This window comes from Penicillium manginii (assembly GCF_028828005.1).
Source record: "Penicillium manginii strain IBT 31320 chromosome Unknown utg000003l:1.0-959480.0:1.0-959601.0, whole genome shotgun sequence".
Taxonomy (NCBI): domain Eukaryota; kingdom Fungi; phylum Ascomycota; class Eurotiomycetes; order Eurotiales; family Aspergillaceae; genus Penicillium; species Penicillium manginii.
In genome coordinates, this window is record NW_026643104.1 from 809,354 (window position 1) to 828,963 (window position 19,610).

Below are 19,610 nucleotides of genomic sequence, written 5' to 3' on the forward strand. Positions count from 1 at the left end.
TGGTTAACCCCGCCACTGCACAAGCTGACCTCGCATCCCCCAGGTGTTTCCTTCACTGCCCCCTTGTTCGTGTTTCTCCACTTTACTCTGCCCCCCATAGTCTTGAATTAAACTTGAATTCTGCTGTCATGTCATGCAGTCCGGCATTCGACGTGAACTCGAAGAATAGCCGTTGGATCCAAACTCCATCTCGGGTACTTGACTCAAAGCGGACATCATGCCCGGATGTCCCTCGGCCTTCGCGAGCCCCTCCCAGTAACCATTGGGGCAATTGCATGTTGGGACCCGCTTAACAAGATTCATTTCATTGCTTTCTTTGATTTCATTCGTCTCAGACCATGGTCCGCGAGCAGTCCTCCAATATTTTCATGCGACCCTCGGAGATCGTTGATTCTGCCCACATCGAATCCGAATGTACGGAGTACCCCTAATTCACCAATTCGCTAATTCCCCTGCATGACGCTATGCTAACACAAACACGAAATCGTCCTCGCTACTGCGGGCAAACGGGAAAAAATGCCGGACGGGTGATGAGACGGGTGAGAAGAGCCAGATGAGCCAGATGATGAGTTCAAGAGAGGTAGACCCTGGATCCACGATATCTTCTGTGCAGCAGTCCCCCCCCATACGATCGTCGCATCTGCAGGGCCAGGGCTCATTCCACTCCACACTCCACTGCTGCATCTCCACCGCATCCCATCTCCCTCTGAATACAAGCGACCCGGGAAAATTGTCTCCCCCTGGAGAAATTCTGACAGCCAGTCCGGCGCATGGATGCCGACCTTGTGGCGTGGGGATGAGCCTACTGCATCCGTAATTTGCCTCAGCAACCCCGGACCCCGGTCAGCCTGGCGCGTGGTCGTCAGCACTGGCCGGATGTAATGAATGCTCGATGCATCCTGGATCCCGGTACACCGCTACCCCCTCGGTATTCACCAAAGGACGGGAATGAGAGTCCTAGTCTTATTATGCCGGTAGTGGTTTAGCCAGACAGCGATGACGCGGATGGTCTAGGAATTATTGTAAATTGCATCTATCTCATTTAAATTTGACCCTGCCCAACTTCCACCTCCACCTCCACATTCACAGCCGATCCCAGTTAGCGCTGGGGATCGCGCACATCACCGGTCTTGTGCCTTTGGGGATATTAAATGCATGTCTTCTAGGAAAATGACTGGACCAAGAGCCTGGTTGCCACCCAATAAGCGAGGTCTTCGGATCCCCGGACTCACCAACGAGCCTGCGTTCCCTAGAATGCGGGGGAGATTTGGGCTTTAGGCGGATCAGGCTATTCTCCACGATTCTTTTTACTATTTCCTTTTGGTTTTAGTCGTCCTTCGGCCCGCACGCACTGACCTGCTCGTTCTGTTGCCTTCTCTTTTCTTTATATTCCCTTCCCCCTGGTTCTCTTATTTACCAGTAATCTTTCTGACGACATGATCTGCCATCTTTCATGACATCCACGTCACTGCGACATTCATATCCCACCGACGTATCAATAGTCATATTGCCCTATTGCCATACTGGAACATCCCACCCCGGGATTAGCGCTTATCATACGACGCCGCCGCCTTTTCACTAACCTCCGATCCCTTCAAAATATGTGACTCTGATCGGCAAATCTTGGGTGACCGTCGCAACCATGTTTCACACTTTTGAAGGCTTTGAGAATCCCGGAGCAGCATCGCCTGCCAGCAACTTTAACCGGCCGCCAACGGAACGCCGTGAATCCGTCAGTCGGCGAGTGACGACACTCCGTGCTTGCACATCATGCCGGCATCGCAAGATCAAGTGCGACGGCGAGAAGCCATGCGAAGCCTGCCGCTGGTATAAGAAGTCCGATCAATGTCAATATTCAGACCCTCGACCTTCAAGGAGGTAAGTCTATCCAGCTCTCCTAGTGAGGTCTCGCGATGATAACTAAATAGTTGCCAAAGGCATGTCGAGAAACTATCGACTACTCTTGATGAATATCGGAATATTCTGGGGAAGCTGTTCCCAAACATCGCCCCTGAGTCTCTCGTCAACCTTCCCAGAGAAAAGCTTCTAGAGTTGACTTCAAGTTACTCCCCTTTAACATCCATGGCATCAACTCACAGTGTGACTGCGCCGCACCCTGCTTCCCCAGCGACGTCGGCTTCTGTTGATGCACACGTCTCGCCACTTTCAAATGAAGATGACAACCTTGAATCCCTCCAAAGCATGCCGGAAGAGGTAGACGATAGTCGTCACACCAGCTCCAGCGACCTAGTCGAGGGTGTTTCGGACGATGTGAATGCGCTATCTCTTTCCGCCAGACATACATCATCCTACTTGGGCGTTTCATCAATCCAGGCCGTACTCAAGGTCATCGTCTGGCTGGACCCAGGCTGCGCTTCATACTTCGATAGAACCCCGCCTACTAGCTCGGGCAACCAAGCCACCCCTGCATTTGACGTGCAGCAGGGATGGTCCCATCACCCGCCTACCACTCCGCCACATCCATTCATCCCAACCGAGATGCAGATGCTGGACTCCTACTTCCTGTACTTCCAGGCCTTTGCACCGCTCATCGATGAGCAGCATTTTCGCGAAACGTATATCTCCGGTCGACGCAAAGATGACCACTGGCTTGCCCTGCTAAACATTGTCCTGGCCTTGGGCTGTGTGGCCGCTTCGACTCCTGACGACACGACACACCAAACCTACTTCCTCCGTTGCAAGAGCCACTTGAGTTTAAGTTCTCTCGGTAGTTCTCACCTAGAAACTATCCAGGCTTTTGGTCTTGTCGGTGGGTGGTACTGTCACTATATCAGTCAACCCAATCTCGCCTACTCTCTGATGGGCGCCGCATTGCGAATGGCTGCAGGCCAGGGACTCCACAAGGAATTTGTGGAGAACCGGCAAATACCGACCCCGGCTAAGATGGCATCGATGGATATCAAGCGACGCGTCTGGTGGTCGTTGTTTGTCATGGACACCTGGGGAGGGTATGACCCTTGGCCGACCAAGTATGGGTCGTTTCGGACCAAACATTACAGTCAAACCTCCAAACTGTAGAGACAAGGTATGTATTGAACTATTCCAGATAGAACCCAATAATCTAGTGACTAACTGTGACACAAGGAAAATATCTTGGAAATTCTCCCGCTCGTTGAAAATATCCGGTTTACGAAGATCGCAAACCAGATCCAAGAATCACTTGCTGCTGCTCCGCTCGTCAAACACCAAGAGATGGCCCACGCAGATGTGCAGCTCCTAGAATGGTGGGACAACTTACCACCCGTCCTAAAAGACCATGAACCATGCAACGAATCCATCAGCACCGTCCGCACAGTCATGCGATGGCGGTATTATAACCAACGGATGCTCATTTACCGACCAACACTACTTAGCTACGCCATGCGCCGAGTCCCCTACATCGCCCTCCGCGCCGAGGAGCGAACCGCCATCGAGAAGTGCCGCGAAGTGGCGGAAATCTCTATCCAAAATATCGCCGCGACCGCGCAACTCAATCAGCTGTGCGGGTGGAATGCCGTTTGGTGGACATTCCAGGCATCACTCGTTCCACTTGTCGGCCTCTTCCTCAACGACCCGACTGCCAATGACCACCGCGCAAGTATTGAGTCTTGTCAGGCGCAGGTTGAAATTGCCATGGCTACACTGGCCCGCATGCAGTCTTTTGGTCATACCGCTAAGCGGTCCCTAGATGCGCTAAGCCGCATCTATGAGGCTAGCAAACGCAATCATGATCTATCATCGGCAACGAGTGCACCCAGCTCCTTTGGGAATTTCTTCCCTGCTGGTCGTGATATACACAGCAATATGTTCTCCACGTCTGACCCGTCATCTCGTATGGGCATCTCACTGGGCGAGAATGGTCTTGCCGACCCCCTGGCCACTCCATTCGTGGATGACTCTGGACAGTATCTGTGGGAGTATCTCAGTTGGAGTGATAACTCGAATATTTGGCCCGGCCTCTCAGATTTGGATACCCGCACCGAAGCGATGGCTTTATTGACGCCGGATCATGAGAAGGGTCCTAAGTTCGGGACACATCCGTATTTCGAGCCGATGCCGGATTCTTATTTTGTCAATGCGCCACTTTATTACTGATGTCGTTGCAGTAGTTGCATTTTATTTAGCATTTTCTTATTTTTTTTTTCTTGGTCTTTATTTCTTTGATTATTGTGTTTGGTTGTTTTGGATTGATTGGAATTGGGCATGTAGGTTTAGCAGGGTCAGACACGAAGCAACGCAGCATAGTCATTTTCATTATATTGTATTTACTGGTATTGGATTGTACAAGATCGCATTGATCGGCCACAAAATATGTCTATTTCTGTTATTCCAATCTCTCCCGTAGTAGTTTATAAACCCAATCTTGTATTTTCTATAGTTGATACTAGTTTTCATAGTTCCTCAAGGGTATAGGGTGTTGTTGTCTAAAGCGGCATCGTCCTTTCCTTGCAGCGGCACTCCGCTCCTTCCGCTTCCGTCTGCTGAGTCATCCATCGGCAAACCGCGTCCAAATTTAGGGCGATCTGTAAACATCCGCAACTACCGCGGCTTTCGGAACAAAGACTAGGCAATCCGGCTCATTGTTCAAGTTTCTATCTTGAACCGACCCGGATTTCCTGGGATACACCTGGGCATCTCTTCAGGGGGTGTGAATTGCTATTCAATTGTCCTCGCCTTGCTCCACTCTGCTGTCCGGAGAACAAACCACTGGCAATATCAAGCCGATCGATCGCATCATCAAACCTGAATTCGATCTTATTTCATATTCGAATTCTTTCACGCACTTGTTCATTCAATTGTTTCTTCAAGATGCCTTCCTCTATCATCTTCACAGTTCCCCGCGTCCTCATCGGCGCATGTCTTCTCCGCATCATTCTGCTCGTCTACGGAGGCTGGCAGGATGCCAACTCCGCTGTCAAATATACTGATATCGACTACATGGTATTCACCGATGCCTCTCGCTATGTCGCGAATGGGGAATCTCCTTACGCGCGTGATACGTATCGATACACCCCGCTCCTCGCGTGGATGCTTGTCCCAACAGCCTGGCAACTCCCACCCCCATGGTCTGCGGTTTCGTTTGCATTTGGCAAGATCCTTTTTGCTTCCGCTGATGTTCTTGCTGGCTGGTTTGTGTTGCAGCTCTTGCGGCGCGTGTATCGCATGTCGACCATCAAGGCGCTGAAATACATCTCTGCTGTCTGGTTGTGGAATCCCATGGTCGCGAATATCAGTACTCGTGGTAGTTCTGAGGGTTTGCTGGGTGTGTTTGTTGCGGCGCTTTTGTGGGCCACTCTTACAAAACGACCCATCACCGCAGGTGCCATTCTCGGCCTTGCGGTGCATTTCAAGATTTATCCTTTTATTTATGGGGCTTCGATTCTTTGGTGGTGGGATGCGCAGCGGGATGGGAAACCGGCTGCGAACTCGGATGCTGATCTCTTTACGCGTGCTATGGAGTTCGTGACGCATTCAAGAGTTCGGCTTACACTTTCGGCGTTGGCGACGTTCGTCGCGCTTAATGGTGTCATGTATCTCCAGTATGGAATGCCGTTTCTCCAACACACTTTCTTCCATCACCTTACTCGCATTGATCATCGGCATAATTTTTCGCCGTACGCTACACTGCTGTATCTTACTTCGACTGGTGCGGCGGGCTTCCAGTTTGAATCTTTGGCTTTCTTGCCGCAGTTGATTCTTTCAGTTGTGGCTTTGCCGTTGGCGTTGGCGAAGAAGAATCTCGCTACTGCTATGCTTGCTCAGACTTTTGCCTTTGTTACTTTTAACAAGGTTTGTACTAGTCAGGTATGTCTCTATTCTTAAGGCCTTTGCCTACCTTCACTAACTCTGCTCTAGTACTTTCTCTGGTACCTGATTCTTCTACCATTGTATCTCCCCACCTCATCACTTATGCGCAAGCCGACGCTGGGCATATCCGCTGCCGTCCTTTGGGTCCTGGGCCAGGCTCTCTGGTTATGGCAAGGCTTTAATCTCGAATTCCTCGGCCTCTCCTCCTTTGTTCCTGGTCTCTTCCTAGCATCTTTGGTCTTCTTCTCTATCAACATTTGGATACTTGGCATGATCGTACACGATGCTGGTTTCAATGGCGATCCCATTGCCCTGGCTAAAAAGGTCCACTGGGAAAATTGAGTTCTCTGTAATAACAATCAAGCGTTTTTATCTTCATTCTTGCATTTATCTCGCATGTGCCGTAGGATAACCGGCCTATGACTGTATCCTACTCAACTAAACCCGCACCTCGATACCGTCCATTCTACCCTCGACATGCCATTTCTCGATCAATCCGAGCCAGCTATCGATCCCAGCCCCCCCAGATAGTCGACCGTGCCATGACAGACTGATACTCGACCAGCACGCGCGTCACATCACCCTCGAGATTGTAATACCCCGGCGTACACCCGAGCATCGGCGCCATCACCCCCGCATACATGGCGATCCGTGCAGCCCAGTCCTCCGCAGCCTCCGCAGCCTCAGCAGTCGGTGCAACGGCGGAAGCTTTCCCATTTGCTCGACGCTTGGCTTCGGAGAGTATGTAAGCTGCATGCTTTGCGCATTCGTCCAATGCGCAGACATAGCTGCTGCTTACACCGGCTTGGTGTGGGCCTGAAAGCAATAGATTCAGAAACTTGGTGTCAACAACGCCGTGCAACGTCGTTGGTCCGATACGAGGTCGTTCGGTGCTCATGGAAATTCCTTTCTTGCCGATCATGGTCATGTTGGCTTTGTCGGCTGGTGTTCCTGTTGCTGAGGACCGATATGCCGTGGCGAAATTTATGACGTCTACTTTGTATTCGCTCGTCCTTATGATGAGGCTATCGGCAGTGACCCTATCCACGCATTTTCCATCTTTGTCGATGAAAGAGACTTCTTTTTTGGTTGAAGGTTGTGAGATATTCGCCGTCGAAGAGGGGTCTTTTGCAGAAGGATGGGTACCAGGGCTTCAGTTTCTCTGCCATGGCTGGGCCATTGACTTGCGAGTCGATCCTCGCCCGAATTTGGTATTGTCGGGGTGTGTCGATTTCAAGCGGCTTTCTGTGTATCCTGCGATTTCAGTGGGGAGTTTAGGGTCCTTGGGAGATTCACCTGTGATATCATATGCCCAACGCGACGTGTGGAAGATATCACCCCGATAATCCAGGATCCCAGGAACGCCAGGTAACTTGGGCTAGTCGAGAAGGTCCGCCATTATCGAGAGGAAGTTAGAGCGGATACTCAGTCGTTGCGGTTCTTCACCCTTGCGAGACTGGACAAGATTGGCTTGACCGAGGCTGAATCGACCCAATGGTCTATCATGAACTGTTCGAATTCAACTAATTTGCTGGTCTCGATGTATTGGGTGTTTCCGTTAGAGCAGAGTCGCTTGGTTCTTTCTTCTTCGTAGCGTTCCTTTATGAGGTCCATGGTGGCTGCGTTGACTGGCTGGTCACTTTTAGAATCTTTGGTGGGGTTTGTGGGATTGACAGTGTAACTCGTCATCGCTAGGAGGTTGTGAATGGAAATTCGAGGAAAGCACGAACGGTGGTGCTCGTTGTGTTGTGAGAGAAGAAGAGAGTGGAGCTATTTACAGCTTGAAGAGGATTCGGAGGGAATGATGGTCTGAGTGCCTGAACATTAGTCAAATCCGACAATAAAAGTATGATCGGTCTAGCATAAGTGGAGGACTGTTAGTATCTACGATACTAGTAGTACTCTTAGTACTCTTAAACCATCATAGAAGACAATAAAAATTTGATTAGAATTCAAAGACAAAAAGACAAACAAAGTTGAGACGAGAATGGCTTCAATTTGATAACTACCACCCACATCCAAACCACGTAGATTGCCACTTGACATGAGACATTAGTAATAATCACCATAATATACAATAGAACATAGAAGTAACACTGTCATGAGGAAAAATACTCGATGACGGGGGGTATTCGCGACAAACGCTCAAACGGTAGAAAGAAAGGAGGAGCGGAACAGAAGTTCGAGCTAGCAAGTCAATAGGACCTGAAAAATAGAGAAAAGAATCGAGCCTCTAGCTGGCGATGTACTCGTACATACGAGCATTGATACTGAGCGGCTGGCGAGGTACGTGCGAGATACCCAGAAGAAGCCCATCATCGCTGAACAACGGGTTGATTCCATCAGTGAGTTCGACATATTTTGCAAGGGGGCGACTTCGCTGCAAGGATTTGAGTATGGCATCACTCCATAGACCAGTACATTTGTCGTCGGCGAGTCGGAAGTAGGGTTTCACTTGAGGTATGAAGGGTGAAACATCGAGAAAGCGAATATTGAGGTATGTGAGTGCCGGAAGGAACTCGAGGGAGACAATGGCTTGCAAGACAATCCCTTCGAATGCGTGAATGAATCCCATCTCGGTGATTCCTCGAACAGGAACTGGATAGCCCGTCAAATAGGCGTCAGCCGGAGGGCAGCAGCTCAAAACGGAAAGTTCGAGGGATCGTAGACGAGGTGGCCACGGTGCTTTTCCAGCGTGATAGGCCAAATGCGTGAAGAATAGATCGCATACTTTTCCAGTGAAGGAAAGGGTTTCAAGACGACAGGCGAACCCGCCTAGTAGACGACAGACGGTATCCGGGAAATGCTGGAGAGGTCCTATCTCCTCTCCGACCCCCGTCCCTTCGAGGCTCAAGTTAACATGACGGAGGTGGGTTGGCGGATGACGGAAGATTTCGCAAATGAGTTCATCGACATCCGCTCGAAGAGTAGGATAAACAACGTGCCATTCGCGTAATGCAGGCAGGGCCCGAGCAATATTCTTCCACTGGTAATATTTGCGGACCAGATTCCAGGCGCCACGCATAACAAAGGTCTCGATATGAGGCAGTCTTGGAAGGCTGCGAGCAGGCTCATCGTCTTCCCCATTCCGAAAGTGTCGGAGCTGAGGAGGGGTATTTGCCTGACCACCTTGCAAGATGAGGACTCGTGCAGAAGTAAAGAGCTGCATATGCTGAAAAATCTCCTCCATGGTTGCATTATCCTCCGATGGGAGGAACGGAATGTCATATGGGGGGTGTTGCACTTCTTCCCAGCCCATCGTCCTCGACATGAACAGCCGGTGATGGCTGGATCTTCTTTCAAGGTTTCGAGGAACTGGAGTGTAAGAGCGCTTTCCCCAAACGGGGATCCAGATCTCCACCAAGCGAACATAGCGAAGAAGGTGTGGATTGGCGAGGAACCATTCTCGACATTCGAGCATCTCATCATTCGTGCCCTTCACTTCGACTAAGCCGAATTAGTACCTTGAATCATGCGAAAGAGAGATCTGATCCCCATTCAACCTACTGTGTCTGTAGAGGCGAGATTGGATGAGGTTTCTCCACGAAGGACAAACCAGCGTCAGATCTGTCACTTTCTTGCGACGAGGAAAACGAGGCGCTTTAGCCCAGCTTTTGGGAGATGAATCAACTGTTGCACTCGGGCTGGACATGGAAACCTTCGGACCGAGGAGGTGATCCAGGATCTTGTCATGAATTTCGGAGGGCAAGCTCGAAAAAGCCGAGGAGGGATGTTTCGCTCCATGAGACGAGCACGTTTCCGACGAAGTTGCGAATAAATGCTGATGAGCATCGGGGTCGCACACAGAGGGAGGTGCAGTCTGGGGGACAGATTGAACAGGGGTAAATTCAAAATTGAAGTCGATGGGCGGGAAGTCATTGTTGATACTCCGGAGCTCTTCCTCCACATCCTCAGAGAAATCCTGGGGTTTGCGGATTGGGCTGCCGGCCAACGATTTGACCGAGACGGGTCGGGGTGATGGGGGAACAATCATGGCGAAGAGAATAGAGGCAAGGGATTTCAGGCGTAGAAGAGGGGATCTTCGATGGTGATCAGTCCGTGGCCTGAAAGAAGCCAAATCTGGTGGAGGGGCTATCGTTAGTTTGGATACATTCCGGGGGTGCACAAATCGGTGACGCAGACTCACTGTGTACCATGGAGGATGTAGAAAGCGATTTCAGAAAAGTAGACAGTTTCGGCAAAGTTTTGATTAATGGACTGAGCGGAGTATCAGGCGCCTGAACGGGTGGGACAATGGGACGACAGGCGGCGCCAGAGTCCAGGCTGCCCTGCGAAACCAAGGGCCTGGTAGTGGGCGCGCAGAATCCACAATTGAAACTTAAAAGGGATGAACGAATAGATAAGGGTGAGACAGAAAGAATTGAAAAGGGAGAAGGGCGGTTGGGGAGAAGGAGATGGAAGTGAAGTGAAGAAGAACCAAAAATGCAGAGGAAGGCGGGGGGGGATGACCTGATAGTAACGTGACATGATTGGTGGACTTCATTGGTATACACTGCACTGATTGTATTCAGTCATTCATTAAATTTAATATTTATGCTTGTGACAGTGGCATATTCTATTCTAGATCTATACTCCATAGTAACTCTACTAGCCCAAATTCTTTGAATTGTGACGAGGGTGGGTCTCCCCACTGCGGCTAGTAAGGTAGTACCTAGCTAGGAGTATAGACTCTATGGTAAGGCCCACAAGGGCCGATCCGAAGTATACTTATTAGTATTAGGTATACTAGGTAGCCTAAAGGCAACAGAACTCGGCGAGACGGTAGAATTGCCATATACCCGTGTTCTCTACTTGGGCACATCTATGTATATCATGCCCCGATGGACAACTAGCTCAAAGGCCCCAGGACAAAGGGAACTTGAAGACATCAAGAACTTGAACTTACTTGGATAATTCCTGGTTAGATTATGTCCGTTGAAGAATGCAGGCTTGGAATTACTTAGAAAATACCTAGTTATCCGGCGATCCCCCGATTCTCGCCTATCTTAAGGCCCCTAAATTATTTCTCTCGACCAACCGGTCCATGCTTTCATCAGTCCCCCAGAACTTGACACCTTCACCACCAGAGCAAGTTGCCAATATTTTCCCTCGTCTGCCAGAAACATGGATGTGATAGAACTTTCGTGACAATTTTCAAGTCGGAGAATTTGTTTCTCTTGAAAAACATCCCACAGAATGACGTCGCGGCCTTTCGTGCTAGCTGCCAGAATTTCGCCAGCGGGAGAGAATGTCAAATTCTGGACAATAGGCGACACCACAAACTTCCGGCTTCTCTTCTCAGCTTTTCCCTTAAGGTCTCGAATGAATAGTATTGATCCAATCAGACCATCCGGATAGGCCTGCGCTGCCATCCTCCCATTTCCCGAGAGTGCGGTTACTAGATCTCGGTCCGTGTCTATCCTCTTCGGTTTGAAGGAACGCCCCATGACGGAAAGATCGAATTGATACGTCCCATCAATGTCATCTTCATCCGAAAATATCCCTAATATCCTGATGGAATTGTTCAGAGCGATCACGATTCTCCTGCCCCTGGTCTGGAAGGCGAATGCAAGAATCTTTTCATCCAGATTCAAAGTGTTCAGCTTTTGCAATTGGAGACTATGATGATCAAACACTTGCCAGATGTGGATCTTCCTTTGCGTTGAGATAGCTGCTAGCAGACTGCCGTCATGAGAGAACCGGGGATTCTTCAAGCCTTCTGTCGAGGTAATTGCAGTGCTTGACCCATCAAAGCTGCTCCAAATAGTAAGACAGTCGCCTGATGTTGAGGCAAAAAGAGTTCCACCATGAGAGATAGCAATGCATGAATTGCTCTTGAAAATATTCTCGGCGGATATCCGACATCTCTTCGGAATACTCCAAACCTCAACACCAGTAGGATCTCCCGAGGAGGTTACTAGACGTAGATTGAGTGGGCAGAATGATATCTTCCTGTGCTTTTTTGCTTCAAGTGGGAGGACGAATCGAAACTTGAAACCATCATGGGAGCAAGGAGGTGCCTTGCCCTTCTCATTGTTATCATGGTTCAAGCCTAATCCAGCCGCAATCATGTTGACAACACCACTTCTTTTGCCAAGTCTCCTTTTTGCTGCGTGTGATGGTGACCTTCCATATTTTTCGTCATCAGACTCGATAAATGGCAGCGCAACTTCCCCTCGACTTGGATCTCTCGATTCATCCACCGTCTGGGACCGAGTGCGGTTTTGATTGCGGGTGCGAAATAATAAAGCTGGATTACATTCTCTTTCGAACCTGAGTCTCTGTTCCAGGTCATGCATTCGGGATTCTACATTCGCGTCGTCTGCTGAGCGAGAGACTGGTAATGTAGGCCTAACACGTATCGAGGGGCCTTGCATGCCGATTCTGCAGCGCACAGTTTCATCTAAACTCAAAGAGGGCATTAGGGTGTCTGCTAGACATCGCACATCGGGTTCTTCGCTGCCAGATGCTCCTAGTCTGTGCTGCTCGCCTTCGTCCTTAGAATCATTTGGCGTGAATCCAAGCGCAGAAGTGGGATCTACTAGGAATGACTGATTATGGGACGTCATTGCATTTTCCATCCCACCATCAGGGCCCAATGACCTAACTCGCGTTGCTTTCTTTTGTTCCTTGAATTCGGGTACACCTTTCGGTTTTCCAAATATACCCTTGAGAACAGATGCTGGCTTTTTTGAAACGGTTCCGACCGCTTCTTCTTTGGAAGTTGTGCCGAGAAGCCGGGCGTGTCTGAGATGATCTGTCCACCACTCTTCCGTAAGTCTCTCGCTGGGTGGTGAGTGCAGGGATGATATACTGGTCGCTTGGCTGCTGGAGTTTTTGGATTGCCCCGAAGAGACAGATGCTGCTTTTGGTCGCCGAGCTAGAGAGCTTTGACTTCTTGACAACTGCTCGTCGCTGAGCCTGGATTTCATGTCTTCATTGGGCGTTTCTGATTGTTGTCCATCATTAGACTGGCTGGGGGCTTCCGTTGGAACAATTTTAGGTGGGCGGATGGTTGATATTTCCTCTGTCACCTCTTCTATCGCCGGAAATGTATTCCTTTCGCCGGGAGAAGCCCCCGGTGATATCGCTGTTGGTTGAAACTGGGCTTCGGCGTGCGATAAAAGAGGTATTTGCGACAAGTGTTTGATCCAAGGATGAAGGATTGCCATCTCAGACGTGAGTCGGCTGTCGGGAACAGGTCTCATGAGCGATCGAATGAACTCGATCCCCAACCTGGTTACTCCGGCTTCATCCAGAAGAGCTGCTGGGAACATCTCTGGGTGTGTGGTGTAAGATGACAGCCGCGCGATTGGATTGAATACTGGCGCCTTCGTGAGCATTCGGAAGGTAATCTCGCCCAAGGACCAAATATCCGTCGCATATGGGCTTCCACACTCGACAAACCCGTAAAGCTCGGGAGCAATAAAGCCCGTTGTTCCTCGTAATGTTGTTGATGTTTCTGGCGATTCCTCGCTGCGTTTGCTTATTCCGAAGTCTGCTATTTTGACCCACCATGTCTCCGGTGGGTGCGACTTTATCAATATATTCTATTTCTGTTAGTATCTGGACGGGTAGAAGTTACCTAGGAACCACCTAGTACTGGTACTCATAGTAACCAAGTAACCAGGTGAGAAAAAAAGGTTGCTTGCCTTCGGCTTCAAATCCCGGTGCGTAAACTCATTTTCGTGCATCATTTTCAGCCCCTCCAAGATCTGAAAGGTGATTTCTTGGGCTTGGCTTTCTGGTAAAGCTGGCCTCTCATCTAGATAGTCGAGCAGGTCACCTAGTTCTAAATACTCCATCGCAATCGAAAGGTGCGTGGGGCTTCGATACCACCCAAAGGATTGAACAAAGCATCGTTCATACTAGTATTTGAGCAATCAGCATTCGATTTGAAACATTCAATCCAGTCATTAGAACATACCCTGGAATGCGAAAACTTGGCGATTGTCTCGAGCTCGCGATTAAAGTCGATTCGCTGAAACCGTCCACCCGTCTCGATTTGCTTCACAGCTCGAACTTGAACACCATCCCGAGAGCCCTGGAAACATTCCTCTAACCAGACAGTTGAGTAACCACCACCGCCGATTCTCCTTTGTCTCTTCCAGTGCTCATATCTGACGACGACTCGACGACGCGAGGACGGATCGGACTCGTGGTAAGTGTGAACGGTCTCCACGCTACAGTCCGGGAGGAAGTGAGTTTCAAGCTTCGAATCTCTTACCAGGTCAGGCAGGCGGGACATTTTACCGATCTGATTCTCCATGGGCTATTCGCTGAGATTCACCACAGGGGCTTCGATAACTTGGAATTTAAACCGGGAACCGGGCAGCTGGGACACCCCGCTGGGTTTTGGCCCCCTCGAGTGGTATGTGCCTGCCTATCACCTGATACGCAGCTATTCCCGTGGAGGAAGGATTGACTTATTCGGTAGATCTTATAGGTCGACGTGTGGTACTTTTGTCACAGGTTTCTCTTTGCGCGGGAAGCGAGTCGATACATCGAATTGTTGGTGGAAAAGAGGGGGATCATTCGCAAATTGACAAATCTTTTTCCAGCGAGGCTTAAGTTGATCTGCTACAAGATGTCAATAAGGTTTCCAAAATTACCCATGACTTGACTTGATGAGATAACAATTTACGGGTATGTACCACCTACCTTAAGGCAGGGTACCCGGATGATATTAGGCTTTGGAATCCCGTCAGAGCCGCAACGCCTAACTTTACCCCCGCAAAACCAAACCAGTGCAGTCTTGGATAAGAGGCCCCGGGGCCATTGATGTGATCACCGTTGGGTCCAATTCGGAGAATACCATGGAACTCTCTCCACGTGGGGATAGTATGTTTTGGAACCTGCTTCAAGTTGTAGACGTGGGAGGAAAAGTGCTCAGAGAATGAGAGGGATAACATGCTAGTACATTCCAGCACAGAAATTGGCATAAATGATGTCGATAATATATTTTGAAACATATGATACATTGGAGACAGGGCTGGCGAGGGTATTGATACAAACAAACGCTAAAATAAAGATGCAACTTGTAAAAGCCCTAGCGCTTGCGGCGGAACCGGAACTTGGGTTCATCGTCACTCTCCGAATCTTGCACTGGACGAGGTCGTTTCTGGCTGCGACTGCGATCGAGAGTGCTTTGCGATTCGGCAGTTGGATTGGGGGTAGAGGTCTCCGGTACAGACAATTGAGACCGTGATACGGATCGCTCATTGCGACTAGGTTGACTAGTCGTTGTCGTTATCGCTGGAGGTTCATCCGCTTCCACTTCCACTTCTTCCACTTCCACAGCGGGAGCTTGATCGGATGGCTTGCGATTGCTGCTCCAGTAGTGTTCACCGATGCCAAAGTCTTTGCGAGTCACTTCTTCCAGCGAGACGATGACGCTTTGCACGCGTTGGCGAGCATGACGGGGTTCTCCCTTGCGCCGGAATCGCTTAAAGTTCTTGCGTCCATTCCACTGTTCCTCCCAGCGGTCTGGAGTATTTTCCTCTCGTGCAGGGGGTTGTCGAACAGGTAGCTCCATCTCCTCGACAATGGCAAGGTTACGGAGGGTTTCAACGTCGATTTCCTCGGAGTGAGCAGTGTCCTCTTCGGCCTGTTGCTGTTTTTCTTCTTCCTCGCGATGCTTCCGTGCCTCCTCCAACACATCTATCTTGCGACGCAGGGGTTTTGGGGCGGGTTCTGCTTTGATGCGCTTGGCGGGTGTAGGTTGATCATCGCCCATCTCGGCTCGTCGGCGCTTCATGGCCTGGGCACCGGGGAGGAGATCAGAGACGGCATCTTTATCAGCATCTTCATTTTCTTCCTCCAGTGTGGGCATCGGTTGATTGGTGTTTGACTCCTCGATGGGCTCGAAATCCAATGGTTGTGTATCGACGGTCTCATCTGGCCCTGGCTCGTAGACAGGGATAGAGTCCATATCGAATCCATCATCGAATGTTTTCATTTTGCTCACGTATTTACGTTCACGGCCTGCTTTGACGCGTGACGCGGGCGGCTGGCTTGGCGTTGGCGGTGATATTGATATAGATGTCTCATCTCGAATTACTGGTGGTTGTGATGGCGGCGATGGTTCGTCGGGTGCTGGAGTGATGGAGACTTGGCTGGATGCCTCTTCATGCGGCAGTGGGCGACATAACGGGGCGGCATCGTTGCTCAGAATAGCGTCAAGAAACTCACGCTGCTCAATTACACGTTGGTCCGTCATCAAAGCGACTTCATTGCCAACCTCAATTGACCATGACTCGTAGTGCCCCTTGGACCGGAAGCGCACGAGGACAACACCACTTTTCCCGACTCGTTCATTCCCAATGCCCTGGTTTCCTGCTGCCTTTTTCATGAATCGGACAACCTCCGCTGCGGTTGTCTCGCCGTCCTTGACCTCATAGAGAAGAGCTTTCCCGTGCCCATTTGTGATCGCCGCTTGTAGATTGTCGAATTGGGTCGTATCTCCGAACACAAATGTATATTTTTCAAAGACGTTGATGCGATCCGAGTTGGGCGCAAATGCTTCCGCGGGACGACTGGTTGGTTCGTTGCCCGCTGGGGGGAGGTGCTCGTTTGGGTCTGGCCAGGCGGAATCGAAGTCAATTTCTAGAGGACACAGGGCAGCCTCGCTCTCTAAGTCGGTGGGGGTGGTTGCATATTCGATGGCATCGAGGTATGAATTCTTGACGATGTATTTGCCATTTATCAAGGCTTGCAGACCTTTTGCGGTGTTGCGTTTATTTTGAACGACGTGGGTGGTTTGGTCCACCAGATATGGGATGATAGTTTTGATATCGAGGGATTCTAGTCGAGCGCGTACTTTGGCGAGGGGATCTTCAGCCTTCATCTCCCTGGAAGAGAATGAGAAACTGAGCACGACGGGTTCCCATTTAAGACTAGGATCCGGGAGTTTAGCCAGCCGGAGGAGTACATTGCCATTGATGATAGAGAAACCACCCACCTGACTGCATAAGCAGCCTTAGCCAAGACGATGCTGTGGTCCGCTCCATCGAGTATGCGCTCACCAGTGAGCTTCTCACCATCCACAAAGGTTCCTTTCGTCGAGCCGAGGTCGGTCACTGTAACTTTTGTCCGGGCGTGTGCGCGTGTCTATAAGAACATGCAGCGGTCAGATATAATGGTCGTCGATGCCGAACGAGAGGAAGGAGTGGCATAGCATACTCCATCGCGGGGTGTCACGGTAGCCACCTCGATAGACATGTGTTTGCGCGAGACCGAACGGCTTGTGCTGCCATGAGAGACTGCAGATGTGAGTAACGTATGTTATGAATGCCCGCCTAATAGACCCAACAGCAATGAGGAGACGAGAATTGTAACCCACCACCAGGCTCATCGGCTCTTCCGAAGAGATAGCGCTTGCCGGGTCGGAGCCATACACGCTTCCCTATATAAACGAGTCAGTCCGCGGTCGCATATCATTTTGGAGCATTTGGTGAAGAGCTGACCGTTCAGGAATTCCCCCGTTGACTCCAGTATCCACATTGCAGCATCCCCTGAAGATTTGCTGAAAGGATTCCTGCAGTTGAAGTGAGACATTGTCAAAGTCGAAGTTGACCGCGTGAACGCGCGAAAGCACGTGACCGCGTCTGCCTGTTTCCCTTTTTGGTTTCCATTGGAGCCTCACTTCACATCACTTCTCTTTTGTTCTTCACTTCTATTCCTACTTTTACTCTTACTCTCCTCTATTCATGGCAAATGGCAGACGAATCGACCGACCGAGTGGTCGAGGAAGACAGTGGCAATTCCAATGTCAATGACAACGCCAATGACACTCTCAAATATCAACTGTTGGGTCCATCTTTAACTAAAGCAGGACAAGATGCTGTGGACCAGCAAAAAGTGGGAGGAATCAAATTTCAAAACCCCAAGTGACACAGCTGACCATCCCAGGTATCCGAGATCATCTATAATGCCTCCAAAGGCTCCAAGTTCTTCAATCACGAACAGGAGCGTGATCGCAACCAGACCCTTAAGATTGAGCGTATCGCCGCAGAAAAGGTCCGCTTGGAGAAACTCGACTTGAGTCATGATTTACGCCGTGCAGATGAGTATCTTGCAGAGCTAGAATTGACCCGGGATCTCTCTCAATACGTCATTCATGTGGATTGTGATGCCTTCTTCGCAGCGGTTGAGGAGCTGGATCGACCGGAATTAAAAACCGTTCCCATGGCTGTTGGAAAGGGTGTATTGACGACCTGCAACTACGTTGCCAGAAAATTTGGAATCCGTAGCGGTATGGCCTCCTTTGTGGCCAAGAAGCTATGCCCACAGTTGGTTCTTCTTCCTTCAAACTACGAAAAGTATACGGCAAAGGCAACCGAAATTCGCACGATTCTCGCGCAGTACGATCCTCTCTTTGAAAGTGCTAGTTGTGACGAGGCCTATCTTAATATCACTGCCTACTGCGGTGAGAACCAAATGGACCCAGACGAAGCAGTCCAGCGCCTACGAGCAGAAATTTTGGAAAATACCAAAATCTCCGTGTCCGCTGGCATCGCCCCGAACGCGAAAATTGCCAAAATCTCGTCCAACATCAACAAGCCCAACGGCCAATTCCGTGTGGCAAACGAGCGAACAGCTGTCATGGAATTCATGCAGTCATTGCCTTGCCGCAAAGTGAACGGTATCGGGCGAGTCTTCGAGCGAGAGCTCGATTCCATTGGCATCAAAACCTGTGGTGACATATACCCTCAGCGAGCTATACTTACCAAATTATTCGGGGAAAAAGCATTCCAGTTCCTGGCTCAATGCTACCTCGGGTTGGGCAGGACCAATATCGAGCCCGTCGAAACACACGAGCGGAAGAGCGTGAGTACTGAGACCACATTCCATGAGATTGGAGACAAGGAGGAGTTGCGAGGGAAACTCCGCTGGGCGGCAGAGGAGATGGAAAAGGACCTCGCGCGGACCCAATTTAAAAGTCGGACGTTATGCCTCAAGGTGAAACTTCATACGTTTGAGGTTTTGACGCGCCAGACTGCACCTCCGCGGGCAGTCTCCCAAGCCAAGGATCTCTATACATACGCACTTCCCATGCTGATCAAGTTGGAGAAGGAGATCCCGGGGATGAAGTTACGGTTACTAGGTTTGCGGTGTTCGAACTTGGTCACCACGAAGAAGACCGGTCTCAATTTCTTTGGATTCACTGCACAACCGAAGCCGCCCACCGTGGAACCACCGGAGCCGACCAAGGAGCGTGAGATTGGTGCAGAAGAAGCGTTTGAAGCAGCAGCTCGGCAGGAGGTGCAGGACGAGATGAATGACCTGGAACAGTTAAGCCAGGAAGCGGCCATCCCAGACCAGTCGATTCCGACTATCGAGGCTGGTCCAGAGGCTGGTCCCGTTGAGGAATCGCCGGCACAATGGGAATGTCCGATCTGTAGTAAACCACAAATGGCGGATGATCGCGGGTTCAACGATCATGTGGATTTTTGCCTGTCACGTCAGACGATCCGCGAGGCAACACAGGATACTCATTCAGTCATTGATGAGCCGTCGCAAGGGACGGGGAGTCGCAAGCGAAAGCCTGTCAATCCAGGGGGGAACGAAGATCCACGTCAGAAGCGACTGTTCTTCCGTTGATCATAGATAGACAATATATAGAAGGATACATGAATTCACGAATGTCGAGATCACCCCTGGTTCTGCAGAGTGTCGATCTTCCCCACGAAGGCCTGCAGTGGATTCAAGCCATCACCATCGCCATCAACACCACACCACACACACACAACTGGACGCTGTGCAAAGACAACAAAAGACAACAGAGGGAGAACCGAACTCTC

General features: G+C 50.2%; 8 protein-coding genes across 8 annotated transcripts; 3 read left to right on the forward strand and 5 right to left on the reverse strand.

Annotated features, from left to right (window-relative positions):
- Nucleotides 1-1,642: 1,642 nt before the first annotated feature.
- On the forward strand, nt 1,643-4,095 carry N7533_003671 (uncharacterized protein; the record flags this gene model as incomplete). The annotated part of the gene is given in 5 exon segments (XM_057100321.1): nt 1,643-1,878; nt 1,938-2,949; nt 2,969-2,990; nt 3,021-3,046; nt 3,106-4,095. The coding sequence occupies 5 exon segments, from the start codon at nt 1,643-1,645 to the stop codon at nt 4,093-4,095; spliced, it is 2,286 nt and encodes a 761-aa protein (XP_056963009.1).
- A 714-nt stretch (nt 4,096-4,809) lies between these two features.
- N7533_003672 (glycosylphosphatidylinositol-alpha 1,4 mannosyltransferase I) lies at nt 4,810-6,150 on the forward strand (the record flags this gene model as incomplete). The annotated part of the gene is made up of 2 exons (XM_057100322.1): nt 4,810-5,805; nt 5,857-6,150. The coding sequence occupies 2 exons, from the start codon at nt 4,810-4,812 to the stop codon at nt 6,148-6,150; spliced, it is 1,290 nt and encodes a 429-aa protein (XP_056963010.1).
- Nucleotides 6,151-6,313: 163 nt separating this feature from the next.
- Nucleotides 6,314-6,736, reverse strand: N7533_003673 (uncharacterized protein; the record flags this gene model as incomplete). Its single annotated transcript, XM_057100323.1, has 1 exon — nt 6,314-6,736. One exon carries the CDS (start codon nt 6,734-6,736, stop codon nt 6,314-6,316), a length of 423 nt encoding a protein of 140 aa, XP_056963011.1.
- A 225-nt stretch (nt 6,737-6,961) lies between these two features.
- On the reverse strand, nt 6,962-7,422 carry N7533_003674 (uncharacterized protein; the record flags this gene model as incomplete). Its single annotated transcript, XM_057100324.1, has 2 exons — nt 6,962-7,186; nt 7,255-7,422. 2 exons carry the CDS (start codon nt 7,420-7,422, stop codon nt 6,962-6,964), a joined length of 393 nt encoding a protein of 130 aa, XP_056963012.1.
- A 619-nt stretch (nt 7,423-8,041) lies between these two features.
- On the reverse strand, nt 8,042-9,802 carry N7533_003675 (uncharacterized protein; the record flags this gene model as incomplete). Its single annotated transcript, XM_057100325.1, has 2 exons — nt 8,042-9,255; nt 9,316-9,802. 2 exons carry the CDS (start codon nt 9,800-9,802, stop codon nt 8,042-8,044), a joined length of 1,701 nt encoding a protein of 566 aa, XP_056963013.1.
- Nucleotides 9,803-10,823: 1,021 nt separating this feature from the next.
- On the reverse strand, nt 10,824-14,077 carry N7533_003676 (uncharacterized protein; the record flags this gene model as incomplete). Its single annotated transcript, XM_057100326.1, has 3 exons — nt 10,824-13,358; nt 13,428-13,676; nt 13,736-14,077. The coding sequence occupies 3 exons, from the start codon at nt 14,075-14,077 to the stop codon at nt 10,824-10,826; spliced, it is 3,126 nt and encodes a 1,041-aa protein (XP_056963014.1).
- A 780-nt stretch (nt 14,078-14,857) lies between these two features.
- N7533_003677 (DNA damage response protein RcaA) lies at nt 14,858-17,364 on the reverse strand (the record flags this gene model as incomplete). The annotated part of the gene is made up of 5 exons (XM_057100327.1): nt 14,858-16,703; nt 16,769-16,917; nt 16,990-17,069; nt 17,150-17,212; nt 17,274-17,364. 5 exons carry the CDS (start codon nt 17,362-17,364, stop codon nt 14,858-14,860), a joined length of 2,229 nt encoding a protein of 742 aa, XP_056963015.1.
- Nucleotides 17,365-17,523: 159 nt separating this feature from the next.
- On the forward strand, nt 17,524-19,410 carry N7533_003678 (Y-family DNA polymerase; the record flags this gene model as incomplete). Its single annotated transcript, XM_057100328.1, has 2 exons — nt 17,524-17,667; nt 17,719-19,410. The coding sequence occupies 2 exons, from the start codon at nt 17,524-17,526 to the stop codon at nt 19,408-19,410; spliced, it is 1,836 nt and encodes a 611-aa protein (XP_056963016.1).
- Nucleotides 19,411-19,610: the final 200 nt, after the last annotated feature.